General features: G+C 42.6%; 1 protein-coding gene and 1 long non-coding RNA gene across 3 annotated transcripts in view; one reads left to right on the top strand and one right to left on the bottom strand.

Moving 5' to 3' along the window:
• The window catches only part of LOC132834820 (uncharacterized), a 149487-nt gene that overhangs the window by 71904 nt on the left and 50137 nt on the right, over positions 1–27446 (bottom strand). The window lies entirely within an intron of this gene.
• LOC132834651 (collagen and calcium-binding EGF domain-containing protein 1-like) overlaps positions 1–27446 on the top strand; it is a 159669-nt gene that overhangs the window by 114948 nt on the left and 17275 nt on the right. The window contains exons 4-7 of one of the 2 annotated variants that reach the window (XM_060853570.1): positions 7494–7628; positions 11480–11617; positions 15204–15310; positions 22916–23024. In XM_060853570.1, the coding sequence (XP_060709553.1) occupies positions 7494–7628; positions 11480–11617; positions 15204–15310; positions 22916–23024 (489 nt within the window). The remainder of the gene's footprint in view (positions 1–7493; positions 7629–11479; positions 11618–15203; positions 15311–22915; positions 23025–27446) is intronic. The other variant, XM_060853571.1, reaches the window with a different exon arrangement.

The following is a 27446-nucleotide window of genomic DNA, read 5'->3' as shown; positions in this document are numbered from 1 at the left end:
GGGAATGGGATACTCTTTGAAGGGTCAGTACAGTCTTGATGGGCTGAATGGCTTCTATTTGCCTTCAAGGAATTCGATGGCTCTAACAGGAGACATCATTCATTCTTGGAGACTCTAGGGAAGGGAGAGCTTGACAATCCCAAAATGGTCTGACCGTCTTTTTATGACCGACAAGAGTTGTGAGCAAGAATGGTGTGTTAGGTTGAAGGAATAAAGACATTCTAGCCTTTCTTGATGCCCTAAAGCAATACACAATTAAAAAGGTCTTTCAAAGTGTAATCAGCACTGTAATGTAGGAAGCATTAATGCAGGAAGCAGGAGAAATGATAGTGCAGTAATTACAGCATTGGATGAGTAATCTACAAACAGCAGGAATTCAAACTCACCCAATAAATCTGAAAATGAAAGCTAGTCTCAGTCATTATGACCATCATTGATTGTTGTTAAAAACATCTGATTCACCAATGCCCATTAGAGAAGGAAATCTGCCGCCCTTACTTGGTCTGATCCATGTGTGACTCCAGTCTTTCTACATTGTGGTTCTCAAAAGTGTGGTCCATTGGTGGTTCCCAAGAGATTTTCTTTCGGTCTGTGGTCTGGACCGAAATGTATGTCACTGATGCACCAACACCTTGCCAGGACAGAATCTCATCCCCACAGCTCGCTTTATGTCACACAAGCGGAACAGCTTCTGAGCTCATGGCCCAACTGGCTGTAGGTGAAAGCAACAACGACAACGTTTCAAGTTCCATATTTCTGTTACTGTTTCCACGTTCAACGCCGTGATGGTATTTTCAACACGGGGCTAACATGAGACTGAAACTCAAGTCTGACGAAGACTCAAAACGTTAGCTCTGTTTCTCTCTCCACAGATCCTGCCCGACCTCAATTGCTCCTGCAACTTCTGCTTCTGTTTGGTTTGGGACCGAAGCCCTCCCACTTGGAGCCAGACATGAACTCACCACTGTCTCATCAAAAGGAGCACCATTCTCCGTGTTCACTCTTCGGAGTATTTTTGTGCTGGTGAACCAAAAAGCTTGAAGTAAAACTGGTTGTAGTCTGCAACGTCTTTTTGCTCCACTTAAGTATTCCATGGATGAGGAATATTGAGAACCATTGGCTTTAATGGTTCAAAGAACCAAAGATTTGGGAATTGGTACTCAAGTCTTGGAAGACAAGTTGAGAAGGCTATTAAACATGCTTAGACCATAAGAACATAAGATATCAGAGTAGAATTAGACCATTTAGCCCATCCAGTCTGCTCCATCATTCAGTCATAGGCTGGAGGCTGGAAGAACACAGCAAGCCAGGCAGCATCAGGAGGTAAAGAAGTCAACGTTTCGGGTGTAAACTTTCTTCGGGAATATTAACTTGACACCTCCTGATGCTGCCTGGCTTGCTGTGCCTGGCTTGCTGTGCCTGGCTTGCTGTGCCTGGCTTGCTGTGCCATTCCAGCCTCCTGCCTGTCTACTTTGGTTTCCAGCATCTGCAGTTTTTTGGTGTCCCACCAATCAATCACAGCTGACATGTTTCTCCACCCATTCTCCTGCCTTTCCCTGGAACCCTTGACCCCTTACTTATCAAGAAACTGTGTATCTCTGTCTTAAACTCACTCAATGACTTGGCCTCTGCAGCCAGATTGAACCGTTGAACTGGAAAATAATTTGATTACATTGCAAAGTAAAAGGTGGATTAGCCATGCTTAATTGCCCATAATGTCCAGGGATGTGTAGGCTATATGGATTAGCCATGGGAAATGTAGAATTATGGTATTAGGGTGGGATTACATTATGGCATTACATTAAAACAAGATACTGCATTGCTGGTATATTAAATAAAAATAGAAAATGCTGGAGAAACTCAGCACATTTTTTTTACTGTAGGTTTTTACTGTGGAGAAAGGAAAAGAGGCTAGAAAACTCAGAGAAATAAATGTTGTTGCTTTGAAAACAGTTCACATTACAGAAGAGGAAGTGCTGGAGGTCTTAAAAAGATGGATAAATATCCAGGACTGATCAAGTATTTCCCAAGACATTGTGGGAAGTTAAGGAGGAAATTACATGACCCCTAGCAGAGATATTCGTATCATCTATGACCACGAGGAGCCAGAAGACTGGAGGGTGGCTAATGTTGCACCTTTGTTTAAGGAGGAATGGAAGGAGATGCCTGGGAACTATAGATCTGTGAGTCTCACATCAATGGTGGGTAAGTTGTTCGAGGTGATTCTGCAAGATAGAACTTACTTGGGAGGCAAGGAATGATTAGGGATAGTCAGCATGGCTTTTGTGCGAGGGAAATCATGTTTTACTAAGTTGATTGAGTTTTTTGCAAAAGTAACCAAAACGATTGATGAGGGCTGAGTGGTTGATATTGTTTACTCGGACTTTAGTAAAGCCCTTTGATAAGATTCCACATGATAGGCTAATTAGTAAAGTTAGGGCACATGGAATTTAGGAAGACCTTGTCGCTGGATTCAAAATTCATTTGATGGTAGGAGACAGAGGGTGGTGGTGCAGAGTTACTTTTGGGACTGGAGGCCTGTGACCAGCGGTGTTCCACAGGGATCAGTACTGAGTCTACATTTGTTTATCATTTATATAAACGATTTTCATGAAAATATAAGAGGCATGGTTGGTTATTTTGTGGATGATAGCAAGATTGGTGGGATAGCAGATAGGGAAGGTTATCTAAGATTACAAAGAGGTCTTAATCAATTGGGTCAATGGGAGTGGCAGATGGAGTGTAATTTGGATAAATGCAAGGTATTGCATTTTGGTAAAACAAGCAAGGGCAAGACTTATACCATTAATGGTTGGACGCTGGGTGGTGTTGTAGAAGGGAGAGATCTCGGGGTTTAGGTAGGTACACCATCCTTAGAAATTTGTGTGACAGGATGGTTACGAAGGCACTTAGCATGTTTGCCTTCATTTCTCAGACCTTTGAGTACAGGAGGTGGGAGATCATGATGAGCTTGCACAGGATATTTGTGAGGCCTCTTGTGGAGTACTGTGTGCCGTTCTGGTCACTTTGTTCTAGGAAGAAAATTATTAAATTGGAGAGATTTCAGAAAAGATCAGGGTGTTGCCAAGAATGGAGGGCTTGAGTTATAAAAATTGGCTGGCTAGGCTGGGACTGTATTGACTGGAATATAGGAGGTTGAGGGGTGACCTTATAGAGGTTTATAAAATCATGAGTAGCATTGATAAGGTGAATGGCAAACATTTTTACCCTAAAGAGGGGGAGTTCAAAACTAGGGCATTTTTAAGGTGAGAGATTTAAAAAGGACATGAGGGGATACGTTTTATACAGTGAGTAGTTCGTGTGTGGAATGAACTTCCTGAGGAAGTGGTGCATACAGTTACAATATTTAAAAGACATTTGGATAAGTACATGAATAGGGAAGGTTTGGAGGGATATGAGGCAAATGCAGGCAGGTGGGACAAGTTTAGTTTGGGAACATGGTCAGTGTTGACGAGTTGGATTCAAGGGTCTGTTTCCATGCTGTATGATTTGACGACTCATTGCTGACAGCATCTGTTGGGAGCGAAATAGAGTTAATGTTCAAGTTTAATATCACCCTTATTTGAAACAAAGAACATCTCATAGTTGGGCGGAAATGTGCCACAATGAGGTAATGCTTTGCCAACACGAAGTCCTGGTGATGGAGAGTGCAGACAGTCAGTGCCCACTGAGTGTGCCATAAGGTGCTGGAGAATTCTGGCTGAGGTGGAGGCCTGGAGAAGACAGAGGGTGAGCTGAGCTACCACGCACCCAACTTTGACTTTCATATTGGAAACTGGCGGTCTAGTTTCTCACTGGTACCTTATAAAACAGCAGACTGAACATTGATGAGATGAGGTTAGGTGTCAATGAGATGTTAATAGGCCTCCCTACTGCTCATGAGCAAGATTCTTATCCAGCTGTTAAATCCATGGAAAATCGGACTTTTCTTCTTGACAATGACAATTTCATTTTCCATTCTTGTTACATTTTCCTGAGTGACTCGCAATTGCCCATTTTGAATCATAGAATTGAATCACTACAGTGTGGAAACAGGCCCTTCCACCCAACAAGTCCACACCGACCCTCCGAAGAGTATCCCACCCAAACCCATTCCCCTACATTTATCTCTGACTAATGCACCTAACCTACACATCCCTGAACACTATGGGCAATTTAGCATGGCCAGTTCACTTAACCTGTACATCTTTGGATTGTGGGAGGAAACTGGTGCACCCAGGGGAAACCCATGCAGACATGGGGAGAATGTGCAAACTCCAGACAGACAGTCACCCGAGGCTGGAATCGAACCCGGGTCCCTGGCACTGTGAGGCAGCAGTGTTAACCACTGAGCCACTGTGCCGACCCCCCAAGGCCCTTTGCTCAGGGCCTGAGGAAGTTTGAGCTTGTTGTATCCTTCTAAGAACCAAAGCAGCTTTCCTGCAAAGTTCTCGTCCACCAAGCCCAGTCATCAAGTTCCCCTCCCTTACCCCTTGAGAAAAAGTCTGCTCACAAACAAGGGGGAAAGAAGATTATGGATAAAAGCAGAGGGAAGCTATCATGACGAGAGTAAAACCAGAATGGAAAGAGGTCATGACGATGAGGCAGAAGTTGAAATGAGAGCTGTACAAAACAGCAGATAATTTATGACAGTTCATGAATGGAAAATGCTGTTTGATAAACTGGATATCCTTGTTTCCAGCAGTATACTGGAAGCGTTCCATCAACTTGTATTTGGCCAAAAGGCACATTAGCGTGTGAAACTTCAAGCTGACTTCCTGGGCCTGTCATGCAATTAAATGATTGCATAATACAGCAGTTTATATTGTTAATAGGTAGAGGCAAGAATTCGTCAGTGTTGACATATTGTAGACCTAATGATCTTTTGCCTCCCCTCCTCCCCTCTTGTTTCTTCTAGATTGCATGAAATGTAAACCCATTCTGTCATCTTAGTGCCAGCTGTAAACTTTATTTTAATAAATCCAAACAATCCGGCAGCCATGCTGTGTGTGAGGACTCACTTAACACCTCAACACTTGCATGCTTGAGCCACGGGAGTGGTCGAAACCACTTGTGTGTGGTGAATTCCATTAATTCCCAGCTGAGCTGCTAAGTAGGTGGATACTGTGGTGATAGAAGGGCCTTGTTCATATCTCGCCATTTACACTTACCCAATCTGAACCAGATTACCAATCAATATAGGCACAGGACTCAAGAGACAGCTTTGTCCTGAGGATAACTGCTTCCAAACCCATGACCACCACCACCTAGAAGGACAAAGGCAGCAGAAACATGGGAGCACATCTCCTCCGAAGTCCCCTCCAAGTCACTCAAAGTTCTGACTTGGAAATATATCACCGTTCCTTCAGTGTCACTGGGTCAAAATCCTGAAACTCCCTCCCTAATGGCATTGTTGGTCAACCTACAGCACATGGCTGCAGCAGTTCAAGATGGCACCTCACTACCATCTCCTAAAGGGCAACTAAAGACAGGTAATAAATGCTGGCTCACATCCCAATGAATGACTGGACAGGTTTTGTACATGTGTAGCACCATACACAGCAAAGAAATTTTAAAAATATTGGCTCATCTGCACCACAGCTGCAATGCCGTAGGACTTGATTGTGACTTGGGAGCAAAATCCAAATCTCTATTAATATTTCAATTGATGTTCCTTGATGGAGTGAACCTTTGACTCTGTTCCCTTTGTTGGCAGTGGCTTGGGTGAAGGTATCATGAAGGTTGTGGGTTTGAAACGTCAGTGGGAGATCAATGGGATCCGGCTTGATACTCCAAGGCAGAGCTGAATAACTGCTGCTCTGCACATGCAGTGTTAAATCAAGAGGCACTGGTGGAGGCTGATTTGAAGAAGAGCAACTGAGTTTCTGCCATTATTTCTCTCTTCACTAACATTATCAAGTGAGATCACCTGGGTTATTTATCACATTCGTCTATGGAGAATCTTGCTGTGAGCAATTTGTCTGCCACGTTCTCTTCATTGCAACAGCGGACACATTTTGAAAGTGCTTGTTAATTGCAGAAGATTTTGAAAAGCCCTGACATCGTTAAATCAAATTCAAGTCCTTTCCACCTTTCTGTGAAGAACAGTTGGCCAGAAAAAAAATTCCTTTGTCAAAGTAATTGACTAATAGGAGATTTTTGTTAGGGGTACTCAGTCGAGGGATGGATAAGATCATATAAATGTAAGGGTCAAAGTAAGAGCAAGCTCACTTAGCGTGTTGCAGTTCTGCCGGGCTGGTCTCTAACAGCCTGGAGATGGACGAAGGACGTTTAAGAACACAATGGAGATCACTCAAAAAAAGATGCAGCAACTTAGTAGTGAACTCATAAGATGTTCTATTCATTTTTTTAAAATGAATGTTCTGTTCAGACCTGTCTGATTGACTGGTTTTCTAACTTGTATTTCAGTTCTGATGAATGGTTTGACCAATGAATATAGTTTCATGGATGTTTCAAAAATAGGACAAGTATCACAACCTGATCATAGTTTGTGGAGTTCCTCACAGGGGCAACAATGTTCATGACACCGATTCCCCTGGGAGGTGCTCTCAGAACAGCTTCTGTTTCATTTATCAATTGCTGGCTATGTGCTGGATTTCAACTTGTTCTCTGGCAAATTAAGCCTTTCTTGTCATTATGGTGATGATGTGGGACAGCATGGCATAATGGTAATGTTACTGCATAAGCGAGCCAGAGCTCCAGGCTAAAGCTTTGGGGTCATGACTTCACATCGTGGTAGTTGGTGAAATTGAAGTGAATAATTTGGCTAAGGCAAATACTGTTGATTGTTAAAAATCCGTCTGTTTTCTAACTGTTCTTTCAGGAAGAAAATCTGCCAACATGTGACTCAAGAACCACAGTCACATGGTTGACTGTTAACTACACATTCAGTTCAGGGCAATATATGCTGGTGTTAGCCATAGCTCATGAAAGTGTAAAGAACAAAATTACTCCTCTTTCAGTGTTTGCAGGACAGAAACAGGTCATTACACCAAACAGGTCTGTGTGAGCTTCATCCTGCATTTCTTCATCTAACCTATACACATTAACATACCCTATTTTTTTTATCAAAGTTTCCTTCAAGCACATCTATGCTAATCACCAGAATACACCATTTGGTAGCAAATTCCACATTTGCTTGATTCTCCCAAACTCCCAAGTTCCATATTGCCTCCCTCTTTAAAAAGGCAATGGTACGGGCCATCTTATTTTCTAACATGCTCTCGGAACTTCAAGAATCTCCTTTCATCTTTCATTCTCTAGTCCATACACATTCAAAACCCAAACTTGATTCCACCATGACCATTAGATTTATCCACTCTGCTCTGCAGCTATCTCAGATTGTGCTTTATATACACTGGGATGCCTCGATGCAAAATGCAACGTGTTGGCATAATTTGACTTTATTGACAAAACATTGATGAAGTAACAAAGACCTTGCATTGTTGACTTGACATCTCCTTTACCTCCAGATGCTGATGTCTGTGCTGGCTCACCTTGTGAACAGCAATGCACTGATAATTTTGGACGAGTTGTGTGTACATGTTACCCTGGATATCGCTTTGACCGAGAGCGACACAGAAATCATCAGACACCCTACTGCTTAGGTGAGATTGTGGATTTTATTAATAACGCATTGCTAATCTACAGTCTTTTCATTGGGATACTGTGACCCATTTGTACTCTTCTTACTTTAGATGCAACATATTATCATAAAACTGCTCGAGTAAAGCACAGGACTCAGTGCATTTGGCCCTCCGTTTATTCAATCAAGGCATAGAATCAGTTTGGATGGAGATTAGGAAAGACAGGGGAAAGAAGTCACTAATGGCAATAGCCTGCAGTCCCCTTAACAGTAGCCACAATATGGGAGACAATAAGAAATATTGAGTAGTGGCGGTAATAAACATGGATGTTCTTAATCTACATATTAACGGGAAAGATCAGACTGACAGTAATTGCCTGGATGAGGAGAATGCTTTCATGATAGTTCCTTACAGCAGCACATTCTTGAACCATGAACCATAGGGGCACATGGTGTTAGACTTGGTAATGTGACAGAATTAATTCATGACCTCCAGGACAAAATGCCCCAGGTCACAGCAACCATAATATCATTCAAGTTTTCATCCAATTTAAAAAGGGAGAAGACTAGTCTAAGATCAGTATTTTAACCTTAAAGGTAACTCTGTTGGCATGAAGCTGAGCTAGATGACCCAAGATAGTGTGCTAGACTGGGAGATAGATCAACAGAGACGCAGTGGCAGACATTTGAGGGGATACTTTCAGAATAAATATCTAGAAGAAAGATTCTAAAGAGAGGACCCACTAACTAGAGAAGTTCGGGTAAACATCAAAACTCAGAAAAACGTACAACTGAGCAAAGATGAGTGGGAGGTCAGATTATTGGCTCAAATATAAAGAACAGCAGAGAATGACAAGATTAATTAGGAAGAAGAAATTCAAGTATAAGAAGAATGCACTGAAAACAAAAAATGTTGGAGATCACAGTGAGTCAGGCAGCGTCCATGCAGAGAAAGCAAGCAAATATTTCGAGTTTAGATGGCTTCTCAGAGAGGAGTCCAGCTTGGCATGTAAAAACAGAAGAATTTTACAGGTATTAGAAAATAAAAAGGGTAAATAATGTGAACGTTGGTCTTGTACAGAATGAGAATGGAGAGTTAATAGTAGATAATAAGGTAATTAATGACAAAATGAACAAACATTTTGCTTCTGTCTTCACTATAGAGGATACAATATACATTCCAGTTACAGCTGTAAATCAGGAGGTGGAAGAGAGAGAGCAACTTAGTGAAATTACAGTCACTAGGGAAATGACTCAGAGCAAACTGATGGAGCTGCAGGGTTTTAAGTCTCTGGGTTCTAATGGACTTTGTTCTCAGGTCATAAAGGAGATTGCTAATGAGGTAGTAGATGAATTAGTGTTAATTTGCCAGATTGCCTGACTGAAAATTAGCAAAACTAATTCTGCTACTTAAGAAGCAAAGAAGACAAATAACAGGAGACGATAGGCCAATCAGCTTGAACCTTTCAAGAGAAAGGTGTTCAAATCAATCATTAAAGCGATTATAGCTGCACATTTAGAACAACTCGATATAATCAGAAAGAGTCAGCATGGTATCATGTTCAACTTCTTTGAAGGAGTAACATGTAGTGTAGAGAAAGAGGAGATGTACTTTACCTCGATTTTCGAAAGATGCCACATTGAAGGTCATTGTGGAAAGTAAAAGCGCATGACGTAGTGGGTAATGTGTTAGTATAGATCGAAAATTGGCAACCTGGCAAAAACAGAATTGCATAAATGGGTTCTTACCTAATTGGCAGGATGCAGCAAGTGGAGTCCCACATGGGGGATCTATGCTGTGACTTCAATCTTCTACAATTTATATCAATGACCCAGATAATTTGATTGATTCCATTCTCCACTATCTCCAGCCTCAACCTTTCCTTTTTTGTTGTTTTTGTGCTTGCATTTGTTGCTTGAGTAAAGCACATGGCTCAGTGGTTAACACTGCTGCCTCACAGCACCAGTCCCGGGTTCAATTCCAGCCTCGGACAACTGTGTGGAGTTTGCACATTCTTCCCATGTCTGCGTGGGTTTCCTCTGGGTGCTCTGGTTTCCTCCCATAGTCCAAAGATGTGCAGGTTAGGTGAATTGGTCATGCTAAATTGCCCAGTGTGTTAGGTGCATTAGTCAGAGGGAAATGGGACTGGGTGGGTTACTCTTCGGAGGGTCCGTGTAGGCTTGTTGGGCTGAAGGGCTTGTTTCCACACTGTAGGGAATCTAATCTAATCTAAGTTAAATAGCTATTCATTCGCTGGAGAGGCAATGGTCTAGTGATATTATCGATAGACTGTTAATTCAGAAACTCATCTAAATGTTCTCGGGGTCCATATTTAAATCTCGCCACAGATGATAGAATTTCAATTCAATGAAGAATCTGGAATTAAGAGTTTAATCATAACTATGAAACTATTTCCAATTGTTGGGAAAAACTCATTTGGTTCACTAATGTCCTTCAGGGAAGGAATCTGTTGACTTTACCTGGTCTGGCCTATGTGTGTGACTTCTGACCCACAGCAATGTGGTGGACACTTTACTGCCCTCTGGGCAATTAGGAATGGGTAATAAATGCTGGCCTGGCCAGTGATGCCCATAGCTCATCAGTGAATTTTTAAAAAGCCACTTAATAATGTTTTAAAAATCACTCACCTAGGGAATTCCGTGTCATGGATTTTTGCTTGCTTAGGTTCTTCCTTGGTCCCTGAAATAGCTATTATTTTGATGAGTATAAATATATAGTGCCTTGCACACCAAATTCAGCAAGAATAGTTATTGTTAATCCTTAGTTAAGCAGCCGTCTCAAAGACCAATGACAATTAACATTTATATTTTGCCATTAACGTTCATGCACATCAAGGGAGTGCAATTGTCATTGAACCATACAGGCAGATGTCAAGACAAAAGACAAAAAAATTTGGTTAAAGGGACAGCTTGTAAGGCTATCTTAAAGGAGGAGAGATGAAAAAAGTAGAGAGGTTTAGGAAGGGATATCAGAGCATTTGGCACAGGCAGCTGAGGACATGGTCACTACAGTAAAAATCTCATGTTATTTGAATGTAACAGAAGAGATACATGCATTTTGTTTATTTAAAGATTTCTGGGGGGTTTTGTTACAGCTAAATTAATACGTACAGTACAGAAAAATTTCCAGGCATATTCTGTACCTAGATTGCTACGGTGCGGAGAGTTTGTGGCATTTGGTCACATGATACCATCCAGCTACATGGCTGATTCACATGTCTAGCTCTTAATGAGACATCATTCGACAGATGATATATACAGCCATCACTAAAGCCATCACTTTAATGAAAATTAAGGATGTGCAAGAGGTCAGGATGTGATATGTGCAGAAGTTGGGAAGGATTATAGAGATGGTGAGAAGTGATGGCATGGAGAAAGTTGAAAACAAAGATTAGAATTTTTAAATTTGAGGCATTGCCAAAGCAGCAGCCCGTGTAGACCAGTGAGTACAGGAGCAGTGGGTCAACAGGATTTGGTGTGAGCTAGGATGCAGGTAACAGATTATAGATAGGGTACATTTTATGAATAGGTTTGGACTTCCTCATGGAATTTGTTTTTTGAAAGAAAAGATGGTTCAGTGAAACCTGAAAAATTAGTAGCCAGACACTGGTCCAATAAACTTCCATATAAGAACTGGCACCTGTCTCTCCAGCCTCGAGTTCCTCAGTCTTTTTGTAGCATGCATTCAGCGTTACATTTGCTATTACACTGTTCCTGGTTTTGGTGCAAATCAATGCAAACTTGAGGCATTCATTTGAACATAATGTCACACTTAATCATTCATTGTTGTAGTGCTGGTGAATGCCTTCTGATTTTAAACCAGTGACATGGACTTGTTCCTGCTCTCTCCAGACATAGATGAATGTTTAGTCAATAACGACACACTGTGCGATCACAAATGCATTAACACGCTCGGAAGCTTCATTTGTGAGTGTCAAGCAGGATTTTACTTGAGTTCCGATGGCAAGTCCTGTCTCAGAGCTTTTAATGGTAAGAGAGAAGGTTCTTTATTCTAATTGATGGATATTGTATGTCGATCCAATCAATCAAAGAATCATTGAACAGCATCATAGAACCTCTACAGTGTGAAAGCAGGCCAGACAGCCCATTGAGTTGAAAATGTGTTGCTGGTTAAAGCACAGCAGGTTAGGCAGCATTCAAGGAACAGGAAATTCGACGTTTCGGGCCAGAGCCCTTCATTAGGAAGGGCTTCCTGATGAAGGGCTCTGGCCCGAAACGTCGAATTTCCTGTTCCTTGGATGCTGCCTAACCTGCTGTGCTTTAACCAGCAACACATTTTCAACTGTGATCTCCAGCATCTGCAGACCTCACTTTTTACTCTCAGACAGCCCATTGAATCCACACCGACCCTCTGAAAACCATCCCACTCAGACCCACTCCCTACCCTATTCCTGTAGTCTGCACCTCCCATGGCTAATTCACCTAGCCTGCATATCCCTAGACACAATGGACAATTTAGCATGGCCAATCCACTTAACCTGCACATCTTTGGACTGTGGGAAGAAACCAGATCACCCGGATGAAACTCCAGACACGGGAATAACGTGCAAACTTCACACAGGCTGTCGACTGAGTGTGGAATCGAAAGGTCTCTGGCACTGTAAGGATGCTGAAAGAATTCTGCTGAATTTCCAATCATTAACACTGGCGACTAAATCATTTTCCTCTCTAATTCTTAAAGCTTGTCCGTTTAGTTTTAAGAAAAAAAGTTCAACCAATTTCAGAAGTCCAACGAGAAAGTAGATTTTCCAAATTTTCTCAGCTCTAATAAAGGATCATGTTTACAGTTATTAATGTACTGCACTAAGGTTACTGAATCAATGGGTATTGCTGCAATAAATGAAAGCAGAGCACAGTCCATGGTGCATATGCCAACTCTTTGAAGGAGTTATCTAATACATACCAGTTGCCTGATCTTTTCCAGTGATAATTTTATCCTGTTCGTAGAGTCATGGTATCATACAGCATGGAAATAGACCACTCGGTCCAACCAGTCTATGTCGAAAATAATCCCAAACTGAACTAGTCCTAGCTGCCTGCTCCTGGCCCATATCCCTCCAAACCTTTCCTATTCATATCCTTATCCAAATGTCTTTTAAATGTTATTGCACCCACATCCACCACTTCCTCAGGGAGTTCATTCCACATACGAGCCACCCTCTGTGTAAAACATTGCCCCTCATGTCTTTTTTAAAACCTCTCTCCTCTCACTTTAAAAATGTGCCCCTTAGTCTTGAAGTCATCCATCCCAGGGAAAAGACATCGACCAATCACCCTTTTCTACCTGTTATTATTTTTAAACCTCTATAAGGTCACCTCTCAACCTCCCACACTCCACGTATGTATCCAATTCCCTTTCCAAGGTTACCATTAATCACTTATTCTAGAATATAAAAGTAAAGTTGTCATGTTTATAAAGAATTCTTATCTTCCCTTCTTTTTCCAATTACTTTAAATCAATGTTCTCTGCCAACTAATTCTCTTGCCAGGGGAAACAATTTCTCCCCATTTATCATGTAGATATTTTTTAATCTCTCTGTTTTGGTAGATAAGTTATGACACACCTCTGGTACAGGACCTAAACTCAAGCCTCCTGACCTAGATATCGACACTACCACAAGAGACCTGTACATTTTAAAATGTAGATACACGTACTTTTAATCAACCTGTTCATAACACATTATGATGCACCTCTGAAGCAAATGGGACTTGAACCCAGGTTTTCTGGCTCACAGGCAATGTCACTATTACTGGGCCATAACCTATTTAGCTTATCAAAAGCCCTCATTATTTTGAACACCCACAATAATTCACACTTAAGCTTCTCCAAGGAGAATAATCCCAGCTTCTCTATTCAGTTAAATCTCTTCTGCACCCTCGCCAGGACAACCTTCCAAACAGTAGCACCCAAAACTGGATATAATACTCCAGGTGAGATCTAACCGGTCATGCATCATAGTTTAACATGATCTCTTTTCCATTCTACTCTTTTTGCCTCCCTTGATAACACCTGCTATTTCTACTTTCACCAGAGGTGGTGCTCTATCTCCTTTTACAGGTCAAGTCTCTCAAACCTTAATATCAGAAACTGGTAGTGGTTGTTACTAGATATTTTTACTTTCTCACAAAAATCAATTTCAATTGAGTAAAATCTTAAAAATAAAATTTACCTGGGCAATTCATTTAGATGCTGAATTGGCACAGTGTGGCTCTAAACCAGTTACTGTGATATTCTAGCCCGTGTTCCAAGGGATCATCGACGCCATCCAATGTGACTTGGCCACGTACTGAATCAAGCAATCAAAAATGTGAAAAATCGATGCAACAAGTTCTCTTTTGGTTTCACAGCTTTATCCCCATGACTTCAGTAAAAGTTTGTCAACAGCCCTGTTTCATGCCTCCTGCTCCTCAGTTTGCCCATTGTCACAGCCATGTCAATATTGAGAATGATGTCGTTTTGTTCAGTAAGGGCCTTAAGTTGCAGAGGAGAAAGTGAGGTCTGCAGATGGTGGAGATCAGAGCTGAAAATGTGTTGCTGGAAAAGCGCAGCAGGTCAGGCAGCATCCAAGGAACAGGAAATTCGACGTTTCGGGCATAAGCCCTTCATCAGGAATCATTCCTTGGATGCTGCCTGACCTGCTGTGCTTTTCCAGCAACACATTTTCAGCCCTTAAGTTGCAGAACCAAGATGGGGTAGATTGAGTTATGTCACAACCAGTAAGGATCAAACAGGTTTGAGGGACTGAATTGCCTCTTCCCGGCCTTATGATATGGAGCTCAGGATTTTTAAAGCATTTTCTAACTACTGTATTGAACACCACCCTCATTAACTCATTATTCATCTCTTAATGACCATAGGCAATGCGACTATTGAACTCGGTGATCTTGGAAGGACAGAGCATTTTACATAGAATCCCTACAGTGTGAAGGCAGGCCATTCGGCTATTTCCAGTCCCCGCTGACCTTCCAAAGAACAGCCCACCAAGACCCACCCCCTACCCTTTCCCTGCAACCCTGCATTTCTCATGGCTAATCCATCTAACTTGCACATTTCTGGACACTATGGGCACTTTCGCATGGCCACTCCACCTAAACTGTACATCTTTGGACTGTGGGAGGAAACCAGAGCACCTGGAGGAAACCCACACAGACACAGGGAGAATGTACAAACTCCACACAGGCAGTGCCCTAAGGGTGGAATCAAACCCAGGTCCCTGACGCTGTGAGGCAGTAGTACTAACCACTGAGTCACCGTGCCACCCAGTTCAACTTAAAGTTAACTCACACTTTACTTACTTGTTACTGTGACATTTCTCCCAGATAGCGTGGCTGGTGATGAGGGTCATTATGGTGAGGGGTGGCATACGGATGAGAAATTATGGGATAAAGACCAAGGAACCTGTACACTCCTATTCCTCTGTTGCGTGTAGTTTGTTAGTCCATTGCTAAGCCAGAGTTCCAGCTGCTTTTCCAGATTAAAAGATCTCAGAGCTTCAATACTGGAGTCATGAAGTGATTAACTAAACAAGATATTCACGGTTCCTCCCTCTTTCAGACAGCAGTGCGATTAAATCCGATCATCTGATGAGTGCTGGCACTTGTTCGGTCACTTGTGAAGAGTTTCTGCAGATGAAGCAGACTTTGGCACAGTTCAAGCAGAAGGTAATGTGATATAATTGCCGATCTGTGCTCAATGTAAATGCTGCCAGTTATACTGGCCGTGAAAGGCTTACTGATTGCAGCAAATTCCATCAGAAACTCAACTGGTGAGATTAATGTGTCAGACCAACATTTGTCCCTCATCATTAAAAACAGATTATCTGGTCATGAGTACATCGCTGTCTGTGGGAGATTGTTGGCAGCCATACTTCCTACATTACAACAGTGACTAATACCTTGAAGTGTTACTTCATTCGCTGAGGGATAAGTATTGGTCAGGGCACTAAAAACAACTCACAACTCTTCTTTGGAACATCTGGACCTCTCATGATCCAGTGGTTGGTGTCTGTCTCTGAGCCAGAAGCTCTGGGTTCAAGCTTGGGTGGCACAGTGGCTCAGTGGTTAGCACTGCTGCCTCACAGGGCCAGGGCCCCGGGTTTGACTCCAGTTTCGGGCAAGTGTCCATGTGGAATTTGCACATTCTCCCCGTGTCTGCATGGGTTTTCGCCAGTTTCCTCCCACAAGATGTGCAGGTTGGATAGATTGGCCATGCTAAATTGCCCCATTGTTTCCAGGTACATGCAAGCTAGGTCGGTTAGCCATTGGAATGCAGGGGTAGTGGAGAGTGTGGGTGGGATGTTCTTCGGAGGGTCAGTAAGGACGTGTGCTTGTCGAATGGCCTGCTTCCACACTGTTGGAATTCTATGTTGAAGTTCAATCTCAGGACTTGATGCAAAAAAAAAGGTGATAATCAACTAGGAGAAGGTGAGGACTGCAGATGCTGGATATCAGAGTCAAACAGTGTGGTGCCGGAAAAGCACATCCGAGGATGCTACAAGACTGGCTGTGCTTTTTCAGCACCACATAGGGAACATGTGGGTGGCACGGTGGCACAGTGGTTAGCACTGCTGCCTCACAGCACCCGAGACCCGGGTTCAATTCCCGACTCAGGCGACTGACTGTGCGGAGTTTGCACGTTCTCCCCGTGTTTGCGTGGGTTTCCTCCGGGTGCTCCAGTTTCTTCCCACAGTCCAAAGATGTGCGGGTCAGGTAAATTGGCTATGCTAAATTGCCCGTAGTGTTAGGTAAAGGGTAATGTGGGGGTATGGGTGGGTTGCGCTTCGGCGGGTCGGTGTGGACTTGTTGGGCCGAAGGGCCTGTTTCCACACTGTAAGTAATCTAATCTAATAACTTTAAATTGAGGGGTGATAGATATAGGACAGATGTTACAGGCGGTTTCTTTATTCAGACAGCAGTTGGGACATGGAACTCACTGCCCGCAACAGTAGTAGACTCTTCAACTTTAAGGGCATTTAAATTGTCATTGGAGAGGTATATGGATGAGAATGGAAAAGTGTAGGTTAGATGGGCTTCAGATTGGTTCCACAGGTCGGCGCAACATCGAGGGCGGAAGGTTGTAATGTTCTATATTCGACGTTCTACTCTTCGGCAAAGAAAAGTTGTTTATGAACCTGTACATCCTATGGCAGGCAGGCAGAGGAGGAGAGTCTGTTGGTCAACCATGCTTGATGCAGAATAGAGCCCTTCAAACTACAGATGTTGGTGACAAGCTGGTGACCTCCTCCAGGAAAGATAAACTGCAGCAAGATGCATTTCATCTGCCTCATGTGTCTCAGGGTGCCAGATTAACTCTAAGACAGCTTTAGAATAGTCCCTTGGAATTTGTCTTTGGCATCTCATATCAAAGATTACACTCACCCTGTACTGCAACTTAGCATTAACTTAGACTTGTGCTGTAAGCTCTGGAGTGAGGTTTGGACTCTAATTCAGGGATGAGAGTACTAGCCTTTCAACCCCTGCTGATCTCGAAGTGAAACAAGGGAAGAACAGAGACATTTTCAGGGTTGACCACTTGGACAAGCTGAGTGAGTAGGCAAACGCTTGGCAGATGCAGTATTGGCTCAGTAGTTAGCACTGCTGCCTCACAACGCCAGGGTCCCAGGTTCAATTCCAGCCTTGGGTGACTGTGTGGAGTTTGCATATTTTCCTCTCGGTGCTCTAGTTTCCTCTCACATTCCAAAGATGTGCAGGTTAGGTGAATTGGCCATGCTAAATTGTCCATAGTGTTAGGTGCATTAGTCAGAGGGGGGTGGGTTACTTTTCAGAGGGTTAGTGTGGACTTGGGTCAAAGGGCCTGTTTCTGTACTGTAGGGAATCTAATCTAATCTCATAATGAGGATAGAATGTGAGGATATCCAATGTGGGAGCAAAAACAGGAAGGCAGATTGGTGTTAACTGAATGGTGACAAATTGGGAGATGTGAATGTGCAACAAGACCTGGGTGTCATTGAAGGTAAGCATGCAGGTCTACCAGGCAGTGAAGAAGTCAAATGTTATGTTGACCTTCATCACACGGAGATTGGAGTAAAGGAGCAGGGATGTCTTGTTACAATTACAGTATATAGGGCACTGGTGAGTCCACACAAATGGAATATCATGGGGAGTTTTCATTTCCACATCTGAGGAAGGACATTCTCACTTTGGAAGATGTACAACAAAGTTTTATCAGACATTTCTGAGAAGGCAGGATGTTGAAGCAGTTTGAATCATACTTGCTCAGATGAGTGAGGAGGGTGGTTTTCGTAGAAACATACAAAATTCTCAAAGGTCTAGACAGCGTAGATGCAGGAAGGATACACCTGATGACTGGAAAATCCAGAACTACGGATCACACTCTAAGGATTTGCAATAAACCACTTAAGACTGAGGTGAGGAGAAATTTCTCAACCCAGAGAATGGTGAGCCTGTGGAATTCACTACCACAGAAACTGGTTGAGGCCAAAACGTTGCATGATTTCAAGAAGATCCATAATCTGTGGCTAAAGGCAGCAAAAGATATGGGGATAAAGATGAACAGTCTATTGAGTTGGACGATCAGTCATGGTCAAAACAAATGGCAGTGCAGGCTTGAAGGGCTGAATGGCCTACTCTTGCTCCTATTTTCTATGTTTCCCCTGTTACCAGATCTAGCCTTCATGATCCACATCCACAGCAATGAGGTTGACTCTTAACACACTCTGAAGTGACCTAGCAAGCCACTCTGTTCAAGGATATTTTAGGGTGGTCAACAGACGCTGGCCCTGCCACAATGCCTACGTGCAATGATTTTATTTAAACAGTGAGTGGCTTCAAAGCATTCAACTATTGGAGGTTCACACCCAAGTCTGATCTGTGTTCACTCAGCTACATCATATGGCATGCGACATACTGAAAGGTGATATGTTCAACTGCAGTGGTCTCGAACTCCCACCCTTTTGGGAATTCACAGATCCAACTTTTGAATCAAACAAAACATTGGTGAAACTCCTGTGGGTTCGGATTCTGAGGCTAACTCACAGCTTGTTTATAAAAATAGCTCAATATGGCTTTTGTTATGATACATAAAGATGCCTTTATGGTTAGATTTGTCAGAAACCTATTATTAGCTACTGAATAAGCTTAGTGGGTGGTTGTGTTAAAGGCACGCACCTTACTTATGAATCGCTGCTTGTTACTACATTCTATTTTTATTTATTAAATTACAATGTTGTTAAAACTATGGTTTGTGGAGGAGCATCTCTAATTGGCAATTATTAAGAAATAGATAAAATAGTCATGAAGTGACATTTAATCTTTGCTGGAATAATGAATATTAAATGATGTTGATCACTGGGGAAGTGCATCAGGTTGTGTAACTAACTCCTCCTTTCAGACCCAGAGGCTGTATTCAGAATCTTGTGCTCTGCATTGTGCTACTTGGGGCTGATTATTCATTTGGCTAGCACATGGTTCAGAATAGCACCAGGCAAAAGCGAGGACTGCAGATGCTGGAGATCAGAGTCAAGATTAGAGTAGTGCTGGAAAAGCACAGCAGGTCAGGCAGCATCCGAGAAGCAAGAGATTCGACATTTCTGGCCAAAACCTGACGAAGGCCTCTGGCCCGAAACGTTGATTTTCCTGCTCCTTGAATGCTGCCTGACCTGCTGTGCTTTTCCAGGGCCACTCTAATCCAGCACCACTCCACACTGTCTGTGTGGAGTTTGCACATTCTCCCCATGTCTGCGTAGGTTTCCTCTGGGCGCTCCGGTTTCCTCCCACAATCCAAAGATGTGTTGGCCAGGTGAATTGGCCATGCTAAATTGTCCATTGTGTTAGGTGCATTAGTCAGGGTAGGGGAATGGGTCTAGGTGGGTTACTCTTTGGAGGGTCGGTATGGACTTGTTGGGCCAAATGGCCTGTTTCCACACTGTAGGGATTCTAATCTCACCTACGTGTGTAATTTAGCAGCCAGAAGCCTGCTATATTTCTCACTCGCCGTTCAAATGGGCTGTCCACACAATTCTATGTTTTGAAGGATTTGATTTGATTTGATTGTAGTCACATGTACCTAGGTACAGTGAGAAGTTTTGTTTTGCATGCAGTACAGGCAGATCATAGCAAACGAAGATTGTAGGGTGATTGAACAGAGCAGGGAATACAAAGGTTTAGCTGCAAAGAAAGTGCACAAAAAGTAAGATCAACCTTAAATTTGAAATTTGAAAGGTCCATCCAGAACTCTAATAACAGTGGGGAAGAAGCTGTTCTTGAACCTGTTAGTACATAAGTTTAAGCTTTTTTATCTTCTGCCTGACAGAAGAGGTTGGAAGAGAGCAGTACCGGGATGGAAGGGGTCTTTCATGATATTGAGAGGAATACCAGAGTGGGAGGGGTCTTTGATGATATTGAGAGCACTACCAGGGTGGGAGGGCTCTTTGATGATATTGAGAGCACTACCAGGGTGGGAGGGCTCTTTGATGATACTGGCTGCCTTTCCAAGGCAGCAAGACGTGAAGATGAAATCAATAGATGGAAGATTGACTCATGGGATGGTCTGGGCTGTGTTCACAACTCTCTGTAGTTTCTTCCAGCCCTGGATGGAGAGTTGCAGTACCAAGTCATGATGCGTCCAGATAGACAGGCAAAACAGTATGGTGGAAGCAAAAACATAAATTGTCGAAATAGCTCAGCGGGTCTGGCAACATCCGTGAAGAAAAATCAGAGTTCGCGATTTGGGTTTGATGCCACAGAACTGCCTCAGGGTTACTGGAATCAAAACGGTAACACTGATTTCTCTTCACAGATGCTGCCAGACCTGCTGAGCTTTTCCAACAAGTTCTGTTTTTGTTTCTGATTTCCAACATCCACAGTTCTTCCGGTTTTTATTAAGACGGTAATTATAGTATTGCCAGATTGGTGTAAAAATAATAAGAGTTTATTCTTGTTTAGGTCAGAATTCCCTGGTCGGACTTCCCTTCTCTAATGAACATTACTAATAGGTGTGAGCTCAAATCCCACCATGAAAAAAATTGGAAAACTGAATTCAGCACATAAATACTCCCCAACAGGAGAAAGATTGACTATCAAAGCTGCTTGATTATTATAAAAATGTGGCTTATTCATGTCCATTGGGGAACCAACTCCCAAACCGACTTTTAATGTACTTAAAATTGACCAGCGACTGGTCAGCACTGCCTGCAAAAATAAATAATGATAAAACAAAATATGAAAGTTGTTTCTTAGTGTTGGAGCAGGTTTTTAGAAGACTTCACTGATAGTATAAAACTTGGCATTTTTGTACATGTGAGCTCAGCTATCTGAACCAGAATGTTATGGGTTCAAGTCCCGCTAGAGAGACTTGAATACAAAAACCAGAGCTAATGCTTCCAGCATAATACTGGGGAAGTGCTACACTGTCAGAGGTGCTGCTTTTTATACACGATGTTAAATCAAGCTCTGTTTGCTTCCTCAAGTGGGCATACAAGATCCTACACAATTATTTCCAAGAAGAGACAAGGAGTTCTACTTGGTGTCCTAACTAATATTTATCTTTCAATAAATATCAAAAAGCAGATGATCTGGTTATGATCATATTACTGATTGTTAGATTTCGCTATGTGAAAATGGCTGGTGTATTTCCCATGTGACAATAGTAACATCTAATTGGCTGAAAAACACTTGGAAGTTGCAATATAAATACAAGCCTTTCTTTTCTCCTCAGACCCTTGACTGAGCTGATGTGCATTTCCAACATTCTGAGGATGAAATTGGGCCTTGTCTGAGATGCAAAATTAGCAATATAGTGCCAATTACCCCATACTCAACTCATTACTGAAGACTTGTGCTCAGGAAATTGCTGCGCTCCTAGCCAAGCTGTTCCGGTCCAGCTACAACAATGTGGAAAATTGCCCAGGTATGTCCTGTACACAAAAAGCAGGACAAATCCAAACCGGCCAATTAATGCCCCATTAGTCTATTTTTGATCTTCAGTTAAGTAATGAAGTTGTCATGAACGGTGTTATCAAGCAGCACTTGCTTAGTAATAACCTGCTCAGTGATGCCCAGTTTTGAGTTCTGCTATAGCCAACTCCTAAACTCATTGGAACCTGAGTTCAAAATGGACACAAGAGCTGAATATACAGAGCTGAGATAAGAGTGAATGTCCGTGACATCAAGACACCATTTGATTGAGCATTGCTTTGAGAAGCCCTTCTCTTCACAATATCAGAAGTGGGAATTTTCACTGACGATTGCACAATGTTCAGCACCATTCGCAAGTCCTCAGATATTAAAGCAATCCATGCCCAAAAGCAGCAAAACCCAGACAATGTCTAGGCTTGGATTGACAAGTGGCAAATGACATTTGCGCCGCGTAAGTGTAAAGCAATGACCAGCTCCAAGAAGACAGCATCTTACCATTGTCCTCTACATGTAATATCATTAATGGGTGCAGCTCCGACAACACTCAAGAAGCTTGACATCATCCCACTTGATTGACACCATGTCCACAAACACTCACTCCTCCCGATGTTCAGTAGCAGCAGTGTGTACTGTGCATACTTGAGGAAGCAAACAGAGCTTGATTTAACATCATGTATAAAAAGCAGCACCTCTGACAGTGTAGCACTTCCCCAGTATTACGCTGGAAGCATTAGCTCTGGTTTTTGCAGAAATTTACCCAAGATACTCAGAAAGTACCTTCCAAACCCACGACCACTTCTGTCTAGAAGGACAAGGACAACAAATACATGGGAACACCTGCAAGTTCCCCTCCGAGCTACTCACCATCTTGACTTGGAAATGTATCGCTGTCCCTTCAGTTTCACAGAGTCAAAAACCTGGAAGTCCATTTCTAATGGCATTGTGGGTCTATCTACATGCACGTGAATTGCAGTGGTTTCAGAAGGCAGCTCACCATCACCTTCTCAAAGCAATTAGGGATGGGCAATAAATGCTGGCCCAGCCAGCGGCGCCCATATCCCACAAATGAATTTTAAAAATAGTTGCTGTCAGTGCAATGAAACAATATGTTAGCCATGTGTAAGAAGTAACGATTATGTTGTCATTTGTCCCATGTCCATTTCTGTGTCAAATCTCAGCCCTTCTCTGTTATCATTACACCCACCTTTGTTCAAACAATGAAATGAAACCTGGCAGTCAAGACATTGATTTCTGCAGTTGAATGGCTACAGTTTGAATCCTCCAACTTTGTTTGGAATCCAGAGGTGTATCAGTAACAGACTTTTCTTTGTGTGTAAAACAACCTAACAATGAAATTTTTCCTTTTCCTAGCTCCTGTTCACAAATCTGGATAACTCCAGTGAAAAGACACAGCTGGGGAGGAAATGCTCAGAAACATTGCAATGCCCTCCACGGCTGCCTGGCCTTCCTGGACCACCTGGTAAAATCATTTACACGTTCCTATCTCCCTTAATAAACTACTGACACTCTTAGGAAACTCTCAAGGGTTAACATAGTTCCTCTAACAATAGAAAATGTTCTTCAAGTGCATCCTCCTGAAATAAACTGAAATACATTAGACCACACCTGATACAGTTCAGGCCTCCAGACCTAAGCAAATATAAATTAGCTTCAGATCGGTCAGAATACATGGCTCGGTGATTAGCACTGCGGTCTCGCAGCACCAGCGTCTTGTGTTCGATTCCATCCTCAGGCAACTGTGTTGGAGTTTGCACAATTTCCCTGTGTCTCTATGGGTTTCCTACCACACTCAAAACATGCAGGTTAAGTGGATTGGCCATGCTAAGTTGCCCATAGTGTTCAGGGATGTGCAGGCTCAATGGGTTCGCCATGGGGTTACAGGGATAAAATGAGTCTGGATGGGATATTCTTCGGAGGGATGGTGTGGACTCATTGGGATGAATGGCCTGCTCCCATACTTTAGGGATTCTATTCTATATTAGTAATGGCTCACTAGATTGATTCCTGAAATAAAAAGGTTATCCTACTAGGAGAGATTGAGCAAACTGATTCCTCTGCAAATTAAAAGACTGCAAAATAATCTGTTTAAGCATATTAAGTACTTGACAAAATAGATGCTCTTTCATCAACATTACCCTCCTGAGAGTTATTGTTGACCAGAAATTGTATTGAACCAAACAAATAAAGCCACATAGTGGCTCAAAGGACAGGTCAAAGGCTAGAAATTCTGCAGTGAGTCATGTCAGTAGTAGAAGTACAGGTCCCTTTAAGGGTCAAACAGAACAGCCACAGAGTTGACTGATGGCATGTAATGTTCATTGGACTTTATATTTAAAAGCTTGGTTCTTCTCAAGTGAGGAGTTGGCTTCTGGACAGGAAGAGACTTCAGAAGAGAAGGGTGGAACCGGATGTTTGATTAGATTAGATTACCTACAGTATGGAAACAGGCCCTTCGGCCCAACAAGTCCACACCGACCCGCCGAAGCGCAACCCACCCATACCCCTACATATACCCCTTACCTAACACTACGGGCAATTTAGCATGGCCAATTCACCTGACCTGCACATCTTTGGACTGTGGGAGGAAACCGGGAGCACCCGGAGGAAACCCACGCAGACACGGGGAGAACGTGCAAACTCCACACAGTCAGTCACCTGAGGCGGGAATTGAACCCAGGTCCCTGGCGCTGTGAGGCAGCAGTGCTAACCACTGTGCCACCGTGCCGCCCTGTGCTAAACTGAGGTTTCCAATAAAACCCTTGCAAATCTCTGAACATCTTTTGCTGCCCAATTCAACATATGGATCTTGATGTGTAAAACAAATAGCTCAGTCTCTGCCTTTCCAAAGCCAGTCTATCATATAAAAGGCACAAGTGAGGAGTGTGATGGAATAGTCCCCACTTGCCTGACTGGGCGAAGCTCCAATAATACTTATGGAACAAGACACTTGATTGGCATGTACGTGATGGGTCTTTATCTGTACTGTAAATCTTTATGACCGTTCAGGACAAAGCAGACTGCTTGACTGGCATCCCATTGGCAAGAGTGGTTTTTGGTAAACAGGTTTGAAGCGACCAGGATACCTGTGTATGAGACCTTTACAGCTGGGGCCTCAGCACTAGCCCCTTATGTATTTGTGGAAAGAAGTGAGCAATGCTGCAAATCTGCAGACTCGGTGGTGGACTAGTCATCTTAAACTCAATGAGGCATCTATTGCTTAGCTTCAGGGATTTGCATTCTGAAACATGCTTGAGTAACCACAACTCGCTGGGACAGAGCATTTTAAAGATTCACAACTCCCTGAGTGAAGAAATTTATGCTCATCTCGTTGTGAAATGGCCAAACACTCTGATTTGCAACAGTGATCTCTTCTAGTTCTAGAATCCCCAGGCAGGGAAAACATCATTTCAGTATCAATCCTGTCAAACCCTTAACTGGAAACTCAACAAAATGAAGAGGCGATTTCCTTGTTTAGTTACTGAAACTCTCAATATATTCTTCAATCTTTAAAGATTTCTGTGGCAGTATAGTAGCTACAGTTTCTGTGTTGTTATAAGTCTGGCTTTCAACAGGCAGTGCATACAATACTATGTTGGAATGTATCATAGGGGTGTAACACTTGATATCATAAACCACCAGGACACAGTTTGACTGCTTCATGGCAAAGTTACCTGCACAGCTGGATTTTTTTGTGAATCATTATTTTTTTTAGTTGCTTTGAGTGCATTGTGTTCAGGAATGGACAGGGTGTTTAGGAAATGGAGTCGCTGACAGCACTGTGTTTGATTAGATTGTAGGGTGAGTTATTGAGTTGTACAAGTTCGGGAGGGCCCAGATTTGACACCTGACACTGATGGGTGGGGCACAGCTCATCACGTTTTTTTGTTGTTTGAGACTGTCAGCTGTGTCTTTGTTATTTCTTGACCACAATTCCCATGCTCTCTTGGCTTATTGGCTAGCAAACTATTCCCACACTCTGTAAATCTAAGTCTATCCGAAACTCCTATTTGTCCATTGAGGTCCCATCTTTTAGATTTCAGAAATGCCATAGCATCTCGTACAGCAGACCAAGGGAACACAGTCAGGGGCTGAAATAACTCTACAGAGGCCAGCATCCCATCACCAAGTCACTCTTTATTTACACAATAATGCCTCACACAGAATCAGGCACCTGCGTGTCAGTATCTCTGACACTTTAGGGTGGCATGGTTGCTCAGTGGTTAGCACTACTGCCTCACAGTGTCAGGGACCCAGGGGCAATTCCACCCTCAGGTGACTGTCTGTGTGGAATTTGCATGTTCTCCCCATGTCTGTGTGGGTTTCCTCTGATTTCCTCCCACTGTCCAAAGGTGTGTAGGTTAGGTAGATTAGCCATGGGAAATGTAAGGTGTCAGGGGTAGGTGTGAATCTGCTGACCTCATTATAATCACTGCAGACACAATGACCAATATTTATCATTCAACCAGCACCTTTAAAGAAACAGAATGTCTGGTAATTTGGCACATGGTAATTTTTGAAATCCTGCACATTTAATGGCGCATTAAGAGCGACTACACTTCAAACATGTACTTTATTGGCTGTAAAATATAGGAAGATGACTTTGTGCTCCAAAAGACATTTTTAAAAATGTCTTTCTTCTCTCCTGCAGAATTTCCCACATCACAAGTTTTAATTAATTTTTGGGTAGGGAAGTGGATGAATAGATAGTCTTAATTCGGTGCACTGTAAAAGCAGGATAATTGGAACTTTAACAAGGAAAACATTTGAGAGTCTGAGGTTGAGAGTACAAGTCAAGTACAGACAGGATTGTTTGAACCTCTGCCAATGTTCCTTAAATCTTAGGAACGTGCCTTAAGTATAGTAAACTCAAGTCCTCACTTCCGATTAGGTTTTCATTCAGTTACTTATAAAGGGCATTTTGCAAAGTGAAAGCGGTGAGAGCATGACTGTGAGGGAGGAAGTGTTTATATTATTAGTGTGGAAAAATTGGAACCAATATTGACTGTTTACACTTGACATGAGATACTGCCAAAAGTATTCTGTTTAGAACTGTGTCTTCAATGTGGCATTAAAGAATGTTTTCGTGACTAAGTAAACTGTTTACGATTGCTGTGGCTGTAATCCAAAGTAAACTTGAGTAGACAGGAGTTTTTTTTGTCAATTGTGCCACATTTCTGCTGCTATCCATCAAACCATTGACAGCTTCGCTGAGAGTGATGGAATCAGCCGAGTCAACCCCACCACCCACCCCCCCCCCCATAAAAAAAACACAGATGCAAAAGAATGGCAAAATATCATTAAGGAGGAGGTGTAACCAACAATTTCTCTGTTTAAGATTCAAATACAGAAATGATGAGAATGATAAGAACTTGTACTTGTTCGTTCACTCCCTGGTTTTGTTGTTCGTTACAGGTTATCAGCTCAGCTCATTTAGCAGCACTAAGAACAACAACCACTTATACTCATGTAGCACCTTTATAATGTTGTAAAATCACCTCAAGGTGTTTCGCAGGGGCTTTTAAAAAATATATGACATGACACCAAGCCACAACAATACGATGGTAGGCTAGGTGACCAAGTGTCTCCTCAAAGTGTTAGGATTTGATCGAATGTCATAAAGGAAGAATGTGAGGTGGCTGGACAGAGTTCCAGAACTTAGGGTCCAGGGAACTTCTGGAATACTGCGTTCAATTCTGGTCTCCCTGCTATAAGAAAGATATTGTGAAACCTGAAAGTGTTCAGAAAAGATTTCAAAGAATGTTGCTAGGGTTGGAGAGTTTGTGCTATAGGGAGAGACTGAATAGGCTGGGACTGTTTTCCCTGAAGCATCAGGGGCTGAGGGGTGTCTTTATCGAGGTTTATAAAATCATGAGGGGCATGA

Source organism: Hemiscyllium ocellatum, chromosome 42 (genome assembly GCF_020745735.1).
Source record: "Hemiscyllium ocellatum isolate sHemOce1 chromosome 42, sHemOce1.pat.X.cur, whole genome shotgun sequence".
In the NCBI taxonomy this organism is placed as follows: domain Eukaryota; kingdom Metazoa; phylum Chordata; class Chondrichthyes; order Orectolobiformes; family Hemiscylliidae; genus Hemiscyllium; species Hemiscyllium ocellatum.
This window is presented reverse-complemented; position numbering and strand designations above follow the sequence as displayed.